We start from the raw sequence: 23,210 nt of genomic DNA, 5'->3' as shown, positions 1-23,210 counted from the left end.
GTTCAAATCCAGCCTCAGACACAACACAAAAACTAGCCGTGTGACCTTGGGCAAGTCCCTTAATGCCAATTGCCCTCCAAAAAGCAAAAAATAAAAGGGAAACCAAAAAAAAAAGAATTGCCTACCATGCAGCACCCCCTCCATTTTCTTCTCCATTGTAAAAGCTTTTTCCTTATGTGCCTCTTTTATGTGAGAAAGTTTTCCTGATTCTACCTCTTCCTTCCCCCTTCATTGACATCCCTCTTTCTCACCCTTTTTTTTTTTTTGGAGATCATTACAACATAATCAATTCATACCCTCTTTTTAACTGTCCTACTAATGATAAAGTTCTTAGGAGTTATATGTGTCATCTTCCCATCCAGGATTGTAAACAGTGTAACTCTAATGAATCCCTTATGACTACTCTTTCATGTTGACTTTTTTATGCGTCTCTTGAATGTCATATTTAAAAATCAAATTTTCTATTTAGCTCTGGTCTTTTCATCAGCAATCCTTAAAAGTCTTTAATTTCATTAAATATCCAGTTTTTCCCCTGAAAGATTACACTCAGTTTTGCTGGGTAGGTGATTCTTGGTTATAATCCTAGCTCCTTTGCCTTGCAGAATATAATATTCTAAGCCCTACACTCTTTTAACATGGAAGCCACTGAATCTTGTGTGATCCTGTGGTTTCACAATATTAGAATTGTTTCTTTCTGGCTGCATGAAGCATTTTCTCTTTCATCTGAAAGTTCTAGAATTGGTTGGGATCTCTTTCAGGAAGTGATTGTGGATTCTTTCAATTTCACCCTCTGCATCTAAGATATCAGAGTAGTTTTCCTTTATAATTTATTGAAATATTATGTCTGGGCTCTTTCTTTGATTATAATTTTGAGGTAGTCCAACAATTCTTAAATTATCTCTCCTCAATCTATTTTCCAGGTCATTTGCTTCTTCTATGAGATATTTCATGTTTTCTTCTACTTTTTCATTCTTTTGACTTTATTATTTTTTTTGGAGGGGCAACTGGAGTTAAGTGACTTGCCCAAGGTCACACAGTTAGTTCTGTGTTACGTGTCTGAGGCTGGATTTGAACTCAGGTCCTCCTAACTCCAAGGCTGGTGCTCTATTCACTGCGCCACCTAGCCATCCCTATTTTATTATTTCTTGATGTCTCATGAAGTCATTAACTTCCACTTCTTACATTTTAATTTTTAAGGAATTATTTCCTCCAGTGAGTTTTTGTCCCTCTTTTTCCATTTGGCCAATTCTGATTTTTTAAGGAATTCTTCTCTTTCATTTTTGTGCCTCTTTTACTCTGACCAATTCTCTTAGTATTTTTGGTGCCTTTTTTACCAAGCTGTTAAGCAACTTTTCATAATTTTCTTGCATCACTCATTTCTTTTCCCAATTTTTCCTCTAACCACTCTTATGTCTTTAACTCTTCTAGGAATTCTCATTTGGTTGGGGTCCAATTACCATTTTTCTTTGAAGCTGTTTTTATACTACTATCTTCTGAATTTATGCCTTGCTCTTCTCTACCACCTAGTAACTTTTTATGGCCAACATCTTTCTGTTGCTGATTCCTCATTTTTCCAGCACATTTCTTGGCTGTGAACTGTATGTCAAAGTCGGGCTCTGCCCACCTTGGGGTGGGGAGGCGCTGTTCCAAGTTTCAGGGGTTGCTTTCTTGCTGATATTTTCAGAGCTAGTTCTGAGGGTCTGCAAGTTCTTGGTGCTTCCAAGATGGTACGATCTGGAGACAGATGTGGGCGCCGTCCACACTGATGTCCCACAGCCGCACGTGCTAACGCTCCTCCTGGCCTGAAAGCGTAACCAGGGCTCCTGCCCCCTTGTGACTGATCACCAACATTACTCTCCATCCTGGAACTGTGACCCAGAACTGAATGTACGCAAGAGAGTTGTCAATCAGCACCAGTTGTACCCAGTGCCAAAAAAGGGTCCCCTGTCATCTCTTTCTGAGGAATTTTCTGACCCTCTTTTCCATCTCTAGGCTGAGAGCTCCCAAACCTGCTGCTACTGCTGTGGCTGCTGGTGTTGGCTTCACATGTGTAGACTCCAAACAGGCTTCTACTCCCAGTGTCAAAGATTTCTCCTGTCAACATCTTAAGTTTTCTTATGCCGGAAAAATGTCTCATCCTGACCTTTTGTTGACTTTGCCACTCCAAAATTTCATTTGAGGAATTATTTTAAAGTTGTTTAGAGGGGAATGTTGGGAGAGTTTAGCAGGGTGGCTGCTCCTAATTAATCATCGTGGCTCTTCCCTGGTAATTGATGTCTAGATTAATTCTTCCTATGCCTCTGTTCCATGCTCCACTCAACTAGCAAGGTGATTTTTCTCAAGTTCAGGTCTAACCATGTAACTCCCTGCTCAAGGAGCTCCAGAAATTCCCTATTACCTTCAGAATCAAATATAAATTCCTCTGTTCAGCATTTAAAGCTCTTCATCTAATCTTCTTACACTTTACTCTCTCCCATACACTCTGGCTACACTGGCCTACTTGCAAATAATCAAACATGACACTCTTCTCTCCACCTCTAAGCCATCACATTGATTGTTCCCTACCCTGTAATGCTCTTCCCCAACACCTCTACCTCTTAGTTTTCCTAAGACTTAGCCTACTAAATCTACTAGAGCCCTCTGCAGGTACCCCCACTTAATGTCTTTCAGATTATCTTCATTTACACTATAAATATAGTCTATACAGCTAGTTATTTATATGTTATTTCCACCATTAGAATGTGAGCTCCGTGAGAGTTCTGTCTCTTTTTGTATCCCCAGAACTTTGCACAGAGGTTGGTACACAGTAATCCCTTAATATATGCTTGATAACGAAACTTAATCCAGACATGGAATTATATAACAATGATGGAAATTGATGAAGAGCAAATGCAATAATAGGAAACAAATCTACTTTCTGGTCAACATGGTATTAGAACAAGACATTCAAAATGTGGCTAAAAAATTTCCATTCAGGCGCAGCTAGATGGTGCAGTGAACAGAGCACCGGCCCTGAAGTCAGGAGGAACTGAGTTCAAATCTGGCCTTACACTTAATACTTACTAGTCATGTGACCTTGGGCAAGTCACTTAACCCCAACTGCCCTCCAAAAAGAAAAAAAAAGAATTTCCCATCAAAAGCAACTGTCCCAACAACATAAAAGTCAATCTAGATTATATATTTATTACCTTATCCATGATATCTACATGTCTAAGAACTCTAAAATAATTTTATCACAGATAGAATAAACTGTCAATATGGAAGGATAATTAAAATTGTAGGCAGCTGCAATAAGGCAACGATATGACTTCTAAAAAGGATTTACTACAAGCAGAAGTATAAAAAAGGGACTGAATCTATAAGCACTGTAGCTTTTCAGTTTGTTGTAGTCTACTCACAAAATGAAGAAATCCTGAACAAAATCAAGAACAGTTATAAAAACAAACGTTAGTGTTAAATATTTATTCTCATGGAAAACTGCTAGATTTTGAATCTAAGAAACTGGATTTGACTACTGCCTTTACTATCTGTGGAACACTGAGCAAACCGTTTACCAACCTGAGTCTCAGTTTCCTCATCATAAACTAAGGGGGTTTGGCTAGATGATGCTTCTCCAATCCCTTCCAGATCTATGTGATCATGCAATATCCTGGGGATAAAGAAAAGTTTTCCAATACCTAGAATTCAAAAGCATATTCTGAGAGCTAGAAGAGTCTCCAAGGTCATCTAGTCCAAGTGATATTCAAAGGCCAACCTATACCTGAAATATTAATAATTTCTAAAATGTCACCAAAAAAAAGGATAATACAGCATCTAAAGATTTCCAGTAGCTGGGACTTCACTACATACCCAAAGAGAATTAAAACTCATTATGTCCTAAAGAGAACTTTTTATCTTTCCCCAGAAACCTACTCCACTAAACTTCCCTATTTTTATAAAGGGTATCACCCTTCTTTCAGCCTCTTGGGTCCACAAAGTCAGCATTCTCCTCAATCGTTCCTACAACATTATCTTTCATAGAAGTCTCCTTCTTGCTACTCATGCAGCCACCACATTAGTTCAAACCCTGATCTCCTCTCAACCAGATTAATGTAATCGCCTAAAAACTGGTCTCCCTGACTTGCCTCCCTCCACTCCAATCCATCCTCGACATAGCTAGCTACCCAAGTGATTTTCCTTAAGCACAAGTGTAATTATGTTAGAAAGAAAAATTTTAGGGATGGCCAAGTAGCACAGTAAGAGCACTGGCCCCAGAGTTGGGATGACCTGGGATCGAATCCGGGCTCAGATACCTATCCACCACACCCAGAAATAACTGGCCTTGTAACCTTGAGCAAGTTACTTAACCCCAATTGCTTTAAAAAAAAAAAAATTTATGTTTCTCTACCAAGGAGAATATGTTCTTCACAAAATATATGAAGATATGATAAAAGAATATCTACTTAATAAACTCCAGGGGTTCCCTCTTGCCTTTAGGATAAAATATAAATTTCTTTACTGGGTTATTAAGGCCCTTCAGAACCCAGTTCCACCCAATCTTTACAAAATCATTATACATAACTTTTCACATTTTTACACTGGATCACAGTCCAGTCAAATTGGCCTCCTCTCTGTTCATAACAAAGCACTCCCTTTCTTCTCTGTACCTTCCCCATGCCTAAAATACATTCTTTCCTCACATCAGCCTCATAGAAACCCACATTTCTTCAAGCATAAGGTCAAGCACCACCTTCTCAGCCTTTTGAGATTCCCCAACTGCTAATGCCCTCACTCCCTGACTATTTTGTATTTACCTTCTATTGTTTTTTGTATCTCTACTCTATACACAGATTTATTCTGTACATACTCACATATGTAAATACTGTCTCCTCTAATCTCCTTAAGAGCAAGGGTGCTTTCATTTTTTGGCCTTTGAATCAGTGCCTAGCTCAGAGACTGATAAATAGTAGGCACTTAATAAATACTTGTTGATTTACTGATTGATTACTAAGGCAACCCCTTCCACTTTTAGTTAGCAATAAATATTAAGTTTTTCCTTTTCCTGAGCTAAAATCTGCCTCTCTTTAACTTCCAGCTATTCGTACTAATTCTGATTCCTGGGTCCAAGTAAAATAAATCTAATAAAAGTCCTACGCAACTGGACTTCAAAATCTGGAGTCAAGCAATCATATTGCCTCCAAATTTTCTCTTTTATCAATTAAACAAGTCCAATTCTTTCAAGTAATCTTTATATGGTTTGGTTTCAAGTTAATTCACCATAATGGTCACCTTTGGGGGAATAAATTCTGGCTTGCCAATTTCCATTCTGAGATGTTTAATTCAGGTTCCTAGAATTGATAGGACAAAATTTCAGATAGTCCAACATAATACATGGATAGGGTTATCATCCTCCTCATTTTGGGAACTATATTTGTAGTCATTTAACCTAAGATCACTTTAACTATCGCAGCAACCATGTAGCTAACATTCATTAATATTGGGTTTACAATTTAATAAAACCTCCAGATTCCTTACACATGCACTAATATCTAATCATATATTCTCCCACACTTCTCTTGTGCAGACTTAAAACCTACATATAGAATTTTACTCTTAACCCTATTTAATTCCACCTCATATTTGCCTCCATTATTCTGTAATCTGAGATCTCTTTGAATTCTGTTCAGCCAATATATTAACTATCCCTCCTAGATTTCTGTTATCTTCCAACTGAAAATGCAATATATATTATGCCCTGCTCTAAGCTGCTGATAAAAATGATGAACAGGATACAGTTAATGACATCATCTTTGAATTTCTCTACTAGCAATCTCCCTTTAGATGAACAATGGTTCATTATTAGGCAAGTCATTTGGTCCAGTCATTCAACGAGCTCAGTACTCATACAACACAACTGCTTTTGCCACGTACTATCTAAGTGACTATTACCAAAGGAGATAATATTTGTGAAGCATTTTTTCAGTATTAGTCTTTTGTTACTTTAAATAGTATTTTATTATTTCCCCCAAATACGTGTCAAGAAAATTTCAACATTAATTTTTATAAGATTTTGAGTTCCAAATTTTTCTCCCTCCCTCTTCTAAAAATGGTATATAGTTTGATATAGTTTTACATACGTGCTATCATGAAAAACATATTTCCATATTCATCACAGTTGTGGAAAAAGAAACAGATCAAAAGGCAAAAAAAAAAACCATGAGAATGAATAAAGTGAAAAAAAATTGCTTTGATCTGCATTCAGGGTACATTAGTTCTTTACCTGGATATGGATAGCATTTTCCTTGGTGAGTCCTTTGTACTTTTCTTGGATTATTGTGTTGCTGAGAAAAGCTGAGTCATTCATAGTTAATCATCACATGATGTTGCTGATACTGTGTACAATGTTTTCTTGGTTCTGCTCATTTCACTTTGCATTAGTTTCTACAAGTCTTTCCAGGTTTTTCTGAAACCTCTCTGTTCATCATTTCTTATTGCAAAATAGTATTCCATTACATTCATATACCACAGCTTTTTCCAAGTAATTCCCCAATTAATGGGCATCCCCTCAGTTTCCAATGTTTTCACACCACGAATAGGGCTTCTATAAATATTTTTGAACATGTAGGTCCTACTCCCTTTTTTTATGATCTCTTTGGAATATTATTACTTCCATCTACTCTATATTTCTTTACCTCATCCATAAGGATGGAGCCACTTTTTCAAATATTTAACTAAAATCCAGGCATATTAGGCCCATAGAATTCCTCAATCTCCAATCTAATAATCCTGTCAAAAAAAGAAAATGAGCCTGGCTTGTTTTTCATAAATCAAAGTGGGCTTGCAGTGATTCCTACTTCCCTTTTCAAATGCTGAGAAATCTTTCTTTGAATAATGTGGTCTAAGTCTTTACTGTGAATCAAAGTCAAGCTCAACATCATACAGTTTGAAAAGTTTACCTATGTCCCACAGCTAAGTAGCAATCACATCCAAAATTTCCCTCACAATCTTCTAGTGTGGTATGTCCAGGTCAGACAACTTGAACTTCTTGAGGGGCCCTAGAGCTCCAATTCCTTGCCAACCATTTTTGTCCTTTACTTTTCAGTGTGAAAATCATTCTCCCTGGTAGAGAAAATAAAGATAAAATAATTCTACCTTCTCTCAGTCTCTGTCATAGTATGGCCTTTGTTTTGTAAACTGGAATGGGGATTTGGGAATGGACCTGTGATTTCACTGATACAGGAACTACCAATGTGGGTCACTCAGCACCTTCTCAGCAATTTATAGCTTTAGAAAGTTATTGAGACTTTACGGGGGGGGGGGGGGGTTGGAGTCAAGATGGCAGAGTAGAAGCAGGACCTCCCCACAGCTCCAGCTTCCACCTTCCCCAATCCATGTAAAAAAGGGACTCAAAACAAACTTTGGAGCTGCAGAAAGCACAAAGTGACACAGACAACCTAACCTCCCACTGAGGACAGCCGAGCAGGCCAGCAGGAATCAACCAGCACAGTCCCACACCAAGGCTTTAGCCCCAGGGCGGGCCTGATGAGCACCAGCCAGAGGAACTCCAGATCAGCAGAAGCTGTGGCCATTTCCAGATTTATCAACACATAGATGCAAAGGGTAAAGTGAGAGGTCAGTGCAGTTTGGACTTTGGGACCCAGTAAGTTTAAGTGTGTGAGTTTTGCCCCCAGGGTGAGTAGCCACTGAGACACCAGTTAGAGACACGTGGTAGCTTCAGCTACTGGCTTGCAGAGTATAGGGGGACCAAGCACCAGTCTGAGGGGTAATCGCTGTTGCTTTAACCTGCTTGGATCTGGATTGCAGTCTAGGGTGGAGGTCCTGGGGTGTGTCCACCTTGCCAGAGCATGTGGAGACCTCAGAGAGGGCACCCATCTAATACCTCTGGCAGCTGAGAAAACCCCAGCGTTTGGGATGAAAGCTCCCCTGTCTGGTGGCAGAGTCCGACTGTGGCAAAAAGCCCAGGGGTCAAGTGACATGACCAGGCAAAGGAAACAAAACAGACAGAAGATTCCAACATTAGACTCCTATTTTGGGGACAAAAAGGAGCAAAGCATGGAACAGGAGGAAGACAGTGAAGTCAGAACTCCTGCACCTAAAGTTTCAAAGGAAAATACAAACTGGTTACAAGCCATAGAGGAGCTTAAGAAGCAGATAAGAGACGTGGAGGAAAAATTGGGAAGAGAAATGAGAACAATGAAAGAAAATTACGAAATGAGAGTCAACAGCCTGAGTGAGGAAAATAATACCTTAAAAAACAGACTAACTCAAATGGCAAAAGAGGCTCAAAAAGGCAATGAGGAGAAGAATGCCTTAAAAAGCCAAATTTGCCAGATGGAAAAAGAATCTCAAAAGCTCTATGAGGAGAATCATTGCTTCAGAATTAGATTGGAGCAAATGGAAGCTAATGACTTTATGAGAAATCAAGATGCTCTTAAACAGATCCAAACAAATGAAAGAATAGAAAGCAATGTGAAATATCTCATGGGAAAAACCACTGACCTGGAAAATAGATCCAGGAGAGATAATTTAAAAATTATTGGACTGCCTGAAAGTCATGGTCAAAGTAAGAACCTAGAAATCATCCTCCAGGAAGTTCTCAAAGAAAACTACCCTGATGTTTTAAAACCAGAGGGCAAAATAGAGGTTGAAAGAATCCACCGATCACCTGCTGAAAAAGATCCCCAAAAGAAAACTCCTAGGAATATTATACCCAGGTTCCAGAATTCACAGATCAAGGAGTGAATATTACAAGCAGACAGGAAGAAACAATTTGAATATTGTGGAAACACAATCAGGATAACCCAGGATCTGGCAGCTTCTACGCTGAGGGATCAAAGGGCTTGGAATATGATATTCTGGAGGTCAAAGGAGCTGGGATCAAAACCAAGAATCACCTACCCAGCAAAACTGAGTATCATGTTTCAGGGGAAAATATGGTAATTCAGTGGAATAGAGGACTTTCAAGCATTCTTGATGAAAAAACCAGAGTTGAATAGAAAATTTGACATTCAAATACAAGAAGCAAGAGAAGCATGAGAAGGTAAACAGGGAAAAGAAATCATAAGCCACTTATCAAAGTTGAACCATTAACATTCCTACATGGAAAAACAATAATTGTAACTGATGAAACTTTTTTCAGTAGTTGAAGGGAATAAAATATATATATATATATGTCTATATATGAGGGTATATGGGCATATGAATAAATATGTGAATGTGTGTATATATGTTTACAGGTATACATAGATAGAGGGCACAGGACCAATTTAACAGGAAGGGATGATAATAAAAAGGTGAAATTAAGAGGTGAGAGAGGAATATAATGAGAGGAGATGGGGAGAGACAGAATGGGGTAAACTATCTCATATAGAAGAGGCAAGGGAAAATGGTTATAATGGAGGGGAAGGATAGGAAGGCCAAAGGGAATGGGTCAACCTTATTATTACCACTGAATTTGGCTTGAGGAGGGAATGAAATACACACTAAATAGGGTATCTCACCCTCCAAGAGAGTAGGGGGGGGAGGCGATGAAAGTGGGGATGACAGAAGGGAGGGCAGGCTGGGGGGGAAGGAAGTTGGAAGCACCCACTTTTGAAAAGGGACAGGATCAAAGTAGAGAATAGAACAAGTGGGAGGTGGGATAGGAGAGAGGGAAATATAGTCAGTCTTTGACAATATATCTACTATGTTATACAGCCTATACTGAACTGCTTATCTTCCCAGTAAGGGTGGGTGGACAAGGGAGGAAGGGAATGAATCTGGAATTCAAAGTTTTAAAATCACATACTCAAATATATATATATATATATACTATTATTAATACCATTTTACATGTAATTGGGAAATAAGATATACAGGCACTGGAGCATAGAGATCCACTGGAAAAGTCGAAAGGGGTATGGGAGAAAATATGGGAGAGGGCAGATTGGAGGAGGGGATATCCTATGGGACTGTTATTTTGGGGTGGTGGGTAGGGGAAAAACAGGGAGAAAATTTTTAACTCGAAATCTGGCGGAAATGAATGATGTAAATCAGAAGTTAATAAAGCATTTGAAAAAAAAAAGATAAAGAAAATTTTTTAAAAAGTTATTGAGCAAACTGAATAAACTGCCCAGGGTCATCTAGCTAGTACATGTGAGAAGCTTTTCCTGGTTTCTAGGCCAGCTCTCTATTCACTCTATATCCTCCTGCTTCTTAATCCTTATTAAGTAAGAAATATTTAAATGGTTTGGTACAGGGGTGCTGAACCTGCTGTCTGAAGACCACATGTGGCCCTCTAGGTCCTCAAATATGACCCTTTGAATCCAAACTTATTTGTCCGATGAAGTTTGGATTCAGTCAAAGGGCCACACCTGAGGACCTAGAAGGCCACATGTGGTCTCCAGGCAGCAGGTTCTCCCCCCACCCCACCCCCGGTTTACTATCTTCTGCTTAACAAAATATATAATAAAGGAGATATATAATGCATTGCAGAAATATCTCCATTAAAATGAATAATGCTTACGTAGTTGAAACAGTATTATCTTCAGGAATCTACAAAACTTCTATACATGCCTTTGAAAAATCTGAGTTCAATCAGACTAAATGAAATGGCCAATCTTGGGGTAAGAGAAAGGAAACAAAAAATAAAAAATAACCTTCTTTCTTCTGAGCAGAGAGAGGACTAAAAGAATGGAAGGTTGTATACACTGTTGGACACAGTCATTGTATCCATAGTTTTGCTTAAAAGTTTTTCTTTATTACATGGGAGGGGCCTCTCCAGAACCCCTTAGCTACCCAACTCTGACCATCTATCCATTTCTGGTAGATGCAATCCAAAAAAATTTAGGGGCTATGGTTTCTAGATATTCTGTGATATTCAACTGCTTAGCTGACAGTAAGTCTGATCTCCAGAAAGTTTCCAGATAAATATTTCACCAAGGCCATTAGAACCAGTCTAACATACATAGTGTTCCCAAAGTCATCGTATAGTTTTAAGCATTAGTAACTTATGAGCAAAACTTTTTTTTAAGCGCTAAGCTTTAGTAGTTTAAAACTCTACAGACTAAAAAAAAAAAAAATTTAAATTAAAAAAAAATTCTAGGGCAGCTAGGTTGCACAGTGAGTAGAGTGCAGCCCCGGAGTCAGGAGAGCCTGAGTTCGGATCCGGCCTCAGACACTTAACACCCACACACAAAAACTAGCAGTGTGACCTTGGGCAAATTACTTAACCCCAATCACCCTCCAAAAAGCAAAAACAAAAAAAAAAACTCCACAGACTTTCAGGATACCCTGTTATTTATTTATAAAGTTAACCATTATGAAAGCTAAATTCTACCTATTTATTTCTTTCTTCAACCAATTATAATGTTCATATATCCTAGAACCCTAGAAGTCAAAGAAATCTGGCAAATCATCACTGATACAGATCAAAGATAAGCCCTTTTCTGTATAAAAGAGAAAAATGGATAAGCCATCTTTGTTGCAGCTTCCCCAAAAGCTCTTCTGACATCACAAGTGGCCATGAGCTATCTACTAGAGGTCCACCTCAAGTGACAGGCTTGAAGACTTGCAATATGCCCCAAATTCAACCCTCCTGAGACCTCAGTAGCCTATAAAGAATATTTTTCAATAAATCTCATTTAGATAGGTAAGTTTTATATAGAAGTTCTTTTTTTCCCTACCCAAGTTTGAACACTGATTTTTCACACAAGCAAATAAAAACAATCATTCTTTTAGCACAGTGTTATAGAGCCCATTAAACTGTGACTGACAGGATTTATTCCACAGAGCTTGCTTTATAGTCCTTACGATACTTCTTATGATATGTATATGGACATACTTGCTTTTTAGAACTCTGTAACTGAAAGTGCCATCCTTTTCTTTGAGGAATTTAAATTAATTTATTTTATAACATATTTTTTGCTTTTTGGAGGGGGGAAGGTAGGGCAATTGGGGCTAAGTGACTTGCCCAAAGTCACATGTCTAGTTTTGTGTTAAGTGTCTGAGACCGGATTTGAACTCAGGTCCTCCTGACTCCAGGGTCAGTGCTCTATTCACTGTGCCACCTAGCTACCCCTAATTTATAATATTTACATACAAAAAATGCACTACTAAAAAAGAGGTCACATTCTGTATGCTGCATTTCTATATTGGAATTTTATTCTCTGCTCCCCTATAAATATGAATTAGCATCCATATGTAGAATTTCAAGGAAAAATTCTATAAGAAACTGCACCATATTTTTGATCCTAATCTGAGAAAACAAACTAATATCCTCCTGGCAATGGCAAAGCAATTTAGAAGTTCTCTCTCTAATAAAGGAAGGTTCATGCCCATATTGACTGGTTATTTATCTACATATCTGTGTGGTTGTGTTTCCTGCTTTCTTTTGCTTTGATATATAAAACGAGACAAGAAGGTCTCCCTTCTCTCCCCCAATTACAGCTTCACAAATAAATGTCCAACTGCTCCCAAATAGCCCCACAGTACATGGGATCAATGATAAGATACATCACATCCCCCTGATTAGCCTGCCTTGAGTGGAAGAAGGGGAAGAAAGGAGTATTCTAAACCTATGATTCTTATCCCCTCAACAAGTTCAGTATTCAAAAATCCCAAAGTGTGGGGCAGCTAGGTTGCACAGTGAGTAAAGCGCAGGCCCCAGAGTCAGGAGGACCCAAGTTTGGTTCCTGCCTCAGACACTTAACACTCACACAAAAAAACTAGCCATGTAACATTGGGCAAGTTACTTAACCCCAACTGCCCTCCAAAAGGCAAAAAAAAAAAAAAAATCCCAAAGTGTAAATGTGGAATGGAAGGTAACCAGAAGGTAACACTTTACTCCCTTCCAATCATCATGCTGGAACCTTGGAAAAGAAGGAAGCATCTAGCCTAACATACCAGAGACGGGATTTTTTCTGTATAAAAAAGGAAGCTGGGAAGTCCTCTCCAGAGCTGTGGCACTCAAGTAGAACACGAATTTGCATGACTATGGTCACTCCCAACTTCCTCTCATCTGTCCTCCTAAAGTCTTAGTTGATCATAGAGAATATGCTTCAATAAAATTCTTTTGGATAATTAACACTTATACATTACTTTTTCCCTTCTTTTCCTAATATGTACAATGAACTGGAGAAGCCATTGCTTCTCTAACTGTGAAGTGAAATGGGGAGGAGAAACTAACAAGTGTCTTTCTGATTTAACGACTCACAGCAGCCATCATTCAAACCTCAGCAGTCAACAGCCCTAACTAACTCTGGCAGTATCTACTACTAAATCATAGCAAACACGCAGAGAACAGATCCATCACTTCTTTTCTTTCAACCCTATCAATTCAAAGTAATGCTAAAGTAACTTCCCTTTTTCCTCACCATAATGAAGTCACTTCTCACAAAGTACAAATGACAATAAAAAATGAGAAATCCAAGAAGCATTTTACCTATTTTGTTTACTTCTACATGCAAAACAAATAGCAAAAATTCAATTTTAAATTAAAATAATTATATATGCATAACGTACTTTAATGTTCACAGAAACCTTCACAAGCCCAAATGAAATGATTTTAAATTATAATGCTCAAAATCTGCCGACACTATTCCAAAGATGACCAAAGAAAATGTGGTCCATTGATCTAAGTCTTCAGAACTTTAAGAAATATCTTACCTGTTAGTTGGTGTAGTAAAGGAAAAAGAAAGAAGCTGATTCCAGAATGGGTCATTCTCAGAGATCGATTCTGTTCCAGATAACCTTTTCAGATACTCATTTTCCGAAAGGTCATTAATGCTGCTGCTGTTTGCACCCATCTTTTGATCTGGTAGATAAATATCTCTTAAACCTTCATTTCCTCAAGAAAACCTACAAATTTAGGAAAGAGATTTTAAACCAATTAAAAAAACTATCATAATTAACTTACTCAAAAAATACATCAAAATTTCCAAAGTACTAGGTGGCGCAGTAAGAGCGCCAGCCCCAGAGTCGGGAGAACCTGGAATCGGTTCCGGCCTCAGATACTTAACACCCACACAAAATAACTGGCCATGTAACCTTGGGCAAGTTACTCAACCCCAATTTTTTAAATTAAAAAAAATTTTCCAAAGTAAATTTAAATTATATCTCTTTGATAATATGGATAAAAATAAGAGATCAGGTATTAAAATTAAAACCTTTCAGCAACAAGGAATCAGGAATAGAGATCAGAGAAATGCTGATTCATTTCATTGTTCAAAGAATAGTTTCTATACAGTAGCCTCTTGAAAACAAATTCATGTATGCCAATTAATGACTCCTCTATGAAAAAAGATTCTTTGTAATAAAATCAATCATGTTTTGAAACAAATAAATAAATTCATAACACAGAAAATAGAATCAGGAAAACCTAAGTGCAAAGAGAGTAAAAGAAGAAAGCATACAATATCTGCTGTAATCTGCACTAGTTAGATGAATGAGGGTCTGGCCTAGCAAAGAGTAAGATGACTCCCTATAGCCTCAGCTCCCATCTTTCAATAAAGAAAGTGGATGGCACTTCCCTCTCACTCATTTTCATTCTTTTCATTCTTCCTTTTCCCTCTCTCCTTCCCTCTCATATGTACCTCCTTTTTTCCTTCCCTTTCTCAACAAGGTGGAGCTTGCCTCACCTAGAGGCATGTTAAAAATGCTAATTGAATTGGATGGAATTTTTCCTTTTCAAGGAGACCAAAAGACAGTGGTGGGCCACATAGTTACTGGAAAAACAAATAACAGGGTTTGTACAACTGGCCATTGGTACCGGATCAGGGATTTCACTCTATTCTAAAGTGTTAGGAGACTAGAACTAAGACTGCATCAAAGGATCAATAAAATGCTTTAACTATGCTGTTCAATCAGAAATTACTACATCCTACATCAAGGGAAGGAACTGTAGAGGAGACATATCAATGTTGAGGCCTTGGCTTTTTTATTAGTCATATCTAAATTTTAATTTGCATTTAATTGCATATTGATACCAAAAGTCCCCTTCTCTGACCTCTTAAAATGCTGCATAAATCACTAGAACTCACCCACTTATTAATATTAATTATAAATAATAATGTACATTACATATACTTTAGATACAGTACAATAAAAAATAGCAGTAATGTTGAATTTTTTTACATATCATTGAAATATTTGGATGATGCAGTAGCTAGCCCTCTAATTGTATAACAAAGGTAAAACTGAAACCATACCATTATCCCATCTATTTACAAATATAACCAAAGGCAAAAAGCTAATTTAATTATCCCACTGATGAGGCTCTACACAAGACAGAAACAGAGGAAGCTCTACTAATCCAAACTGCTGTGCACCAACTCACTTCTGTTAGCAAGGAGAAGAGATATTTTAACAATTAGATACCCCTTGTTCTAGCTTCATAGCCACAGAGCTTCCCAAGATGATCCAAGGTTTAAGGATCCAATTCTTTTTTGTGTGTCAAAGACCCAAATTCGGCTGTCTTGTGAAATTTATGGACTCCTCAGAATAAGTTTTTAAATGCATAAAACAAATACATAAGATTACAAAGGAAATCAATTAACACTGAAATACTTATAAAATTGTTTTAAGTTCACAGGCTGCAGATTAAGATCCCTTCTTAGCTCAAATCAACGACATCCAGAGCACTCTATTTATCACATAAGAGGATAGAACTTAGCAATCACCATTATTACTTTGATTCTGACTTTCAAGACAAAAGTAGCAGGTTGCTATTGGATACCCAATTGTCAGACCACGTTAAGTTGGCACATGAGACAAGATAAGAGAGAATCAATGTTAATCTTTCCAAAGGGATGGGAGTCATCCTCCTTCAAACAAACTTGCTAGAGAATTTTCATCTACTTAAGTTAATGAACCAACTTACTCTACCTAGGTAACACTGTAGATGAATATATTCCTCATAATGTGGAGGTGACTCTGGGGTTCTCAAAGGCTATATCAGAAAAATATGAACACTGGGGGCAGCTCTCACACAATGCTGAAAAGGTTTTCAGTATATGCCACGTGATGGAATAGATGTCCATTGTCTAAGGAGCAAACCTAATTAAATTCAGGACTAAGTTAACCACATGATGATAAATGTTATGGCCATAGCAACTCTTCAAAACTATATATTAAGTTATAGATATTGTAAACTGGATTGGGAGGGGGGGGCCACACCGACTGAAAAATCAGTTAAGGATTAGAATTAATCATATTATCATAAGATCATAGGTTTAGATCTAGAAAGGACTTTAGAATTCATCTATTCCAACCCTCTTGCTTTATGGTTGAGATAAACAAGCCCAACAAAAGTTACACAGTTATGCAAGTGTCACTAGCAACAATATGTTTCTATATACTGGAATTATGAAAAAGTGGCTTCATATTTTTTTGAGCACACAGAATCCTTCAGGTTGTTTTTTTCATGCTTACACGCTTTCATGTCTACACAGAGGTCAGTTTATTAATTTGTATTTTCAGACACTATCACATTAAAATATGTTCATTATGTTTTCCAACTTGGCTTTTTTAAATGTATATACCACAAGTGTAAATTCATGATTCTATTCTTTGTAAACAAAATTCACAGTTTATCAAGAAGCATACAGAAGACACTTCCCAAAAGTGACATTTAAATGATATTTATTTTCACGCAGTAGAATTAGTTGGGCTCCTCAGTGTTTACTCTTCTTGACCAGCAGAGGGCAAACTAGCAACCTTAGTGACCACTGCATTACTCTGGTCAACAAAACCTTTTTTAAGCAGTTAAAAATCAATCATGTTTTATATGAATGTAATTACATATTTTTTCATATTAATAATAACAATATATGAGACAGATGACATAAAATCATTCCAATATCAACGTCATCAATCCACTTCATTGTACATTATTCCCCAAGGTCCAACCACACTGGCCTTTGCCCACACCCAGCATCAATCCTTTCATTTGCATGCCTTATCACTGGGCCATCTCCCATTCATTGCCTCTTCTTCATAAACTTACTCCATTCCTTTAAGACACAGTTCAAACACTGCCTAGGTTTACTGCGATATTTTCAGGACCTTCCCACCTGCTAGTATCCTCCCTCACAAACTACCTTGTATTTATTGTCTACGCACTCATATAAACACGTTTTGTTTCCTCAAATAGAGCGTAAGGTCCCTTAGACAAGGTACTGCTTCATTCTTTGCAACTGACTCCCAGAACCTAGGAGAGTACTTGGTACATGGGAGGTGCTTAATAAATGCTTATGAGTCACTTGGTTTAAATAAAGCTGTGTTCTCAGTTGATAAAGAACACTAGGTCCTGTAAAAATGTGGAAACACACCTTCCACAAATATATGATCACATGAGTTGGAACTTCAAGGAACCAGTGTCACACAACCTAAATACCACACGATTCATTTTTAATTCCTTTCCTTTGTAGTCTCAATGCCACCAGCCTAGCTCAGGCAGTCATTACCACTTGCCTAGCTCTACTGTATTAGACTGCTAACTGGCCTTCCTACCTTCAGTCTCTATGCTCTATCAAACTATGATAGAGAATACTGACAGACTGATCTTCTTCATACAGAGTTCTGGTCATGTCACTTTCCTGCTCCAAAATAATTAATGGGTCTCGAATCCCTCACACTCATATGAAACTTCTTGCAGTCTGTACTGTAAATGACATTATACATTTGACTAATTCAAACTAATGTGTTTTATTCTTAAAATAAATAACCACAGGGCGGCCAGGTGGTGCAGTGAGTAAGAAGAGTGCCGGCACCAGCGTCAGGAGACCCGGGATCAGTTCTGGCCTCAGATACTCGGCACCCACACAAAAAATAACTGGCCATGTAACCTTGAGCAAGTTACTTAACCCAGATTGCTTTTAAAAGTAAATAAATAAATAAATAATCAGGTATCTCCATTCACCAAATATTTCCTAAAAAAGATACAGAATCCAAACCAAGGTCTTCTGACTCCAAATCTAGGTAATATATACCATGAATAAATTAATCTCTCAGAGAGTTTATGGACAAACTTGTCAGATTGAAGTAAATATTATCATATATCAAAATATATCAGTTCCTGCAATGAATTCATCTCCATTTTTTGCCATTTCTTTTTCCAGTTTCATTTTAGGACACATTGACTTTGTTGTCTTCAAACATTTTTCAAGAGTCTCTCAATTTCTAATACAATATGAGTAAAAATATTTCAATCTTTTTATGATGCCAGAAATTGTTTCACCCATTTGGTAATTTTCTTTATTCAGTTTTATTTTAATTTTCAAATTCTCTCTCTCCCTCCATCCCCTTCCTCACCCATTCAAAAGTTAAGAAATGCAATATTCATTATACATATGAAAGCAGGCAAAAGAAATTTTTACATTAGCCATATTCCAAAAAAGAGAAAAAAATATGCTTTAATCTGTACACTGAGTCCATCAGTTCTCTATTGGGAAGTGGACATAATTTCTCATCATGAGTCCTCTGGAACTGTGGTGGGCCACTGTATTGATCATAGTTACTAAGTCTTTCACAGTTGATTAACACTAGAATATTTCTGTTAAATGTGTAAATTGTTCTCCTGGTTCTGTTCATTTCACTTTTTATCAGTTCATATGAGTCTTCCCAGGTTTATCTGAAACCATCCCCTTCATCATTTCTTACAGCACAATACTGTTCTCTCACATTCATATCTCATAACATTCAGCTATTCCCCAACTGATAGGAATCTCTTCAGTTTCCAATTCTTTGCCACCACAAAAATAGCTGCTATAAATGTTTTGGTACATATGGGTCCCCTTCCTTTTTCTCTGATCTCTTTGGGATACAGACCTAGTTAGTGGTATTGCTGGGTCAAACGATATGAAGCTTCGTAGCTTTGGAGGCATAGTTCCAAATTGTTCTCCAGAATGATTGGACTAGTTCACAACTCTACCAACAATGCACTAGGGTATTTATTTTCTCACATTACCTCCAGAATGTTATTTTCCTTTTTTGTCCTCCTGGTCAATCTGACAGTATGAGGTAGTACTTCAGAGTTGTCTTAATTTTAATTTCACTAATTATTAATGGCTTTGAGAATATATTGATAATTTTTATTTCTTCCTCTGAATATGCCTGCTCATATCCCTTTGCCCTTTTTAATGGGGAAATGGTTCTTATTTTTTATAAATGTCTCAGAACACTCTAAATATCTGAAAAAATGAAATGTTGATCAGAGAAACCTGCTGCAAAAATTTTTTTTCAGTTTCCTACTTTTATTCTTATTTTGGCTACATTCATTTTGTTTGTACAAAACAAATTGTGGGACAATTTCATGTAACAAAAATTATCCATTTTACCTCCCACAAACTTCTCTATCCCATCTGGTCATGAACATTTCCCTTTCAATAAATTTGACAGGTAATTTCTTTTATGTTCACATAGTATACTTACAATATCACCCTTAATGTCTAAATCATGTATTCCTTTTTGAGCATGCACCTTCAGTAAGCATATATTTATTTATAAATTACATACATGTACTACTGTACAAATAATTAGGGAGACTTTACAGAATACAAAAGTAGAAATCTTAAAAGAATAAGACCAAGATGAAATAATATTTTATCATAGTGTCAAGAGGAAGCCATCAGAATTTACTGAGTAGGAAGAAGTAACATAAAATCACTGGCAGATATACAAAGAATGGATTAGAGTGAGGATAGACTTGAGACATGGAAACTAATTAAAAGGTTTCAGAGATGCAATCGGATGAAAGAATGCTCTAATTCACTAATAAGAGAAATGCAAATCTAACAACACTAAGGATTGACTTGACACCCTGTAAATTTGCAAAAATTACAAAAAAAATGGCAACAGTCTATGTTGGACACATTATGGAATGATAGGTCCATTGTTAGTGGAAATATGAAATGGTATAATCATTTTGGAAGGCAATTTGAAATTATGGAAATAAAGTGACTAAAATGTCTATACGTCTTTGAACCAGATTCTCCATTACTGGGTTTATAAATGCCATGAATTAAGTCATGAATAAGAAGAAAGTCCCCATATACACCAAAATATTAATTGCAGCACTTTCTGTAATAGCAAAGAACTGAAAATAAAGTGGATGCCCATAAATTGGGGAATGGGTAAACAAACTGTGGGACATTAATGCAATAGAATATTAGTGTTGTAAGCAATGATGAATGTGATAAATACAGAAATACAAGCATGAAAAGATCTATATAAACTCATATACAATAAAATACATAGAGGAAAGAAAACAATATACACAATAACTATAACAATGTAAATCAAAAGAACCAATGCACCAAAAAATTGAAAGTGAATACAAAAAAAAAAATAAAAATCAAGCAGGACTCAAATGAGAGGACACCCCCAACCCACTCCTTCACCAAGGTCCATAGGTGTTATCCATCACACATGTTTTCAGACTTTTTCAATGTATCAATCAGTTGTGATAATTTTTTTCTTCTCTAAAAAAATTGGTGTAGGGGTGTCAAGGTGGCTCAGCGAGTAAGAGCACCAGCACCAGTGTCGGGATGACCTGGAGATCGAATCCCGGGCTCAGACACTCAGCACAACACCCAGAAATAACTGGCCATGTAACCTTGAGCAAGTCACTTAACCCCTATTAGTCACCAAAAAAAAAAAAAATTGGTGTCAAGAGATGGCTAACTTGGAGGCAGACGTGGGATAAATGTCATGATGTAAGAAACAAAAGGCATCAATAAGGGGCAGAGTCAAGATGGCGGAGCAGAAGCAGGACCTCGCCACGGCTCCGGCTTCAACCTTCATCAATCCAGCACAGTGCTCTGGGAGCCAAGCCCAGCCCTAAGCCAAGGCTTTAGCCCCAGGAGGGGCCTGATGAGCCCCAGGATGGGCCTGATGAGCACCAGCCAGAGGGACTCCAGATCAGCAGCAGCTGTGGCCCTTTCCAGATTTATCAACACATAGATGCAAAGGACAAAGTGAGAGATCAGTGCAGTCTGGACTTTGGGACCTGTAAGTGGGAGTGCATGGCTGAGATGCTAGCCAGAGAAACATGGCAGCTTCAGCTCCTCGACGGCAGAGTGTAGGGGGACCAAGCACCAGTCTGAGGGGTAATTGCTCTTGCTTTAACCTGCCTGGATCTGGATTGCAGTCTAGGGTGGAGGTCCTGGGGTGTGTGTCTACCTTGCCAGAGCGTGTGGAGACCTCAGAGAGGGCACTCATCTAATACCTCCGGCTGCTGAGAAAACCCCAGCGTTTGGGACAAAAGCTCCCCTGTCTGGTTGCAGAGTCCTACTGTGGCAAAAAGCCCAGGGGACGAGTGACTGAGGGGTGACATGACCAGGCAAAGGAAACAAAGCAGACAGAAGATTCCAACATTAGACTCCTATTTTGGGGACAAAAAGGAGCAAGGCATGGAACAGGAGGAAGACACTGAAGTCAGAACTCCTGTACCAAAAGCTTCAAAGGAAAATACAAGATGGTTACAGGCCATAGAGAACCTTAATAAGCAGATAAGAGAAGTGGAGGAAAAATTGGGAAGAGAAATGAGAACAATGAAAGAAAATTACGAAATGAGAGTCAACAGCCCGACTGAGGAAAATCTCACCTTAAAAAACAGAATAACTCAAATGGCAAAAGAGGCTCAAAAAGGCAATGAGGAGAAGAATGACTTAAAAAGCCGAATTTGCCAGATGCAAAAAGAATCTCAAAAGCTCAATGAGGAGAATCATTGCTTCAGAATTAGAATGGAGCAAATGGAAGCTAATGGCTTTATGAGAAATCAAGATGCTGTTATACAGATCCAAACAAATGAGAGAATAGAAGGCAATGTGAAATATCTCATGGGAAAAACCACTGACCTGGAAAATAAATCCAGGAGAGATAATTTAAAAATTATTGGACTACATGAAAGCCATGATCAAAAAAAGAACCTAGAAATCATCCTCCAGGAAGTTCTCAAGGAAAACTGCCCTGATGTTTTAGAACCAGAGGGCAAAACAGGTTGAAAGAATCCACCAATAACCACTAAAAAGATCCCCAAAACAAAACTCCTAAGAATATTATAGTCAGGTTCTGGAGTTCCCAGATCAAGTAGAGAATATTACAAGCAGCCAGGAAGAAGCAATTTGAATATTGCGGAAACACAATCAGGATAACCCAGGATCTGGCATCTTCTACACTGAGGGATCAAAGGGCTTGGAATACGATATTCCGGAGGTCAAAGGAGCTGGGAGCAAAACCAAGAATCACCTACCCAGCAAAACTGAGCATCATGTTTCAGGGGAAAATACGGTCATTCAGTGGAATAGAGGACTTTCAAGCATTCTTGATGAAAAAACCAGAGTTGAATAGAAAATTTGACATTCGGATACAAGAAGCAAGAGAAGCATGAGAAGGTAAACAGGGAAAAGAAATCATAAGGAACTTATCAAAGTTGAACTATTAACATTCCTACATGGAAAAACAATAATTGTAACTAATGAAACTTTTCTCAGTAGTTGAAAGGAATAGAAATATATATATATATACACACATATATATGTCTATATATGAGGGTATATGGGCATATGAATACATATGTGAATGTGTGTATATATGTTTACAGCTATACATAGAGAGGACAAGATGAATTTAATAGGAAGGGATGATACTTAAAAGGTGAAATAAAGAGGTGAGAGGGGAATATAATGAGAGGAGATGGGAGGCAAGGGAAAATGGTTATAATGGAGGGGAAGAATAGGAAGGCCAAAGGGAATGGGGTCAACATTATTCCCATTGAATTTGGCTTGAGGAGGGAATGAAATACACAATAAATAGGGTATCTTACCCTCCAGGAGAGTAGGGGGGGGAAGAGGATGAGAGAGGGGATGATGGAAGGGAAGGCAGGCTGGGGGGGGGGCCGGGAGGGAAGTTGGAAGCACCCACTTTTGAAAAGGGACGGTATCTGGGGCAGCCAGGTAGCACAGCGAGTTTGAGCACCGGCTCCAGTGTCGGGACGACCTGGGGATCGAATCCAGGCTCAGACACTTAGCATCCACCCAGAAACACCTGGTCGTGTAACCTTGAGCAAGTTACTTAACCCCAATTGCTTAGGGGCGGCCAGGTGGCTCAGTGAGTAAGAGCACCGGCCCCAGTGTCGGGATGACCTTGGGATCAAATCCGGGCTCTAATACTTAGCACCACACCCAGAAATAACTGGCCGTGTAACCTTGAGCAAGTTACTTAACCCTGATTGC

The 23,210-nt window shown here is 38.0% G+C and overlaps 1 protein-coding gene across 2 annotated transcripts in view; it reads right to left on the bottom strand.

Moving 5' to 3' along the window:
- DYM (dymeclin) overlaps positions 1 to 23,210 on the bottom strand; it is a 622,931-nt gene that overhangs the window by 577,527 nt on the left and 22,194 nt on the right. For both annotated transcript variants that reach the window (XM_069104416.1, XM_069104414.1), the window contains exon 2: positions 13,645 to 13,836. In XM_069104416.1, coding sequence (XP_068960517.1) covers positions 13,645 to 13,784 — 140 coding nt within the window. In that variant the 5' untranslated portion in view covers positions 13,785 to 13,836. The remainder of the gene's footprint in view (positions 1 to 13,644; positions 13,837 to 23,210) is intronic.

The sequence above is a fragment of the Petaurus breviceps genome, unplaced genomic scaffold (genome assembly GCF_028583685.1).
Source record: "Petaurus breviceps papuanus isolate PSGF00001 unplaced genomic scaffold, PetGlider_PUasm1.0 131, whole genome shotgun sequence".
NCBI classification, from domain to species: Eukaryota; Metazoa; Chordata; class Mammalia; order Diprotodontia; family Petauridae; genus Petaurus; species Petaurus breviceps.
Note: the sequence above shows the minus strand (reverse complement) of the source record. Positions and strands in the feature narration are given on the sequence as shown.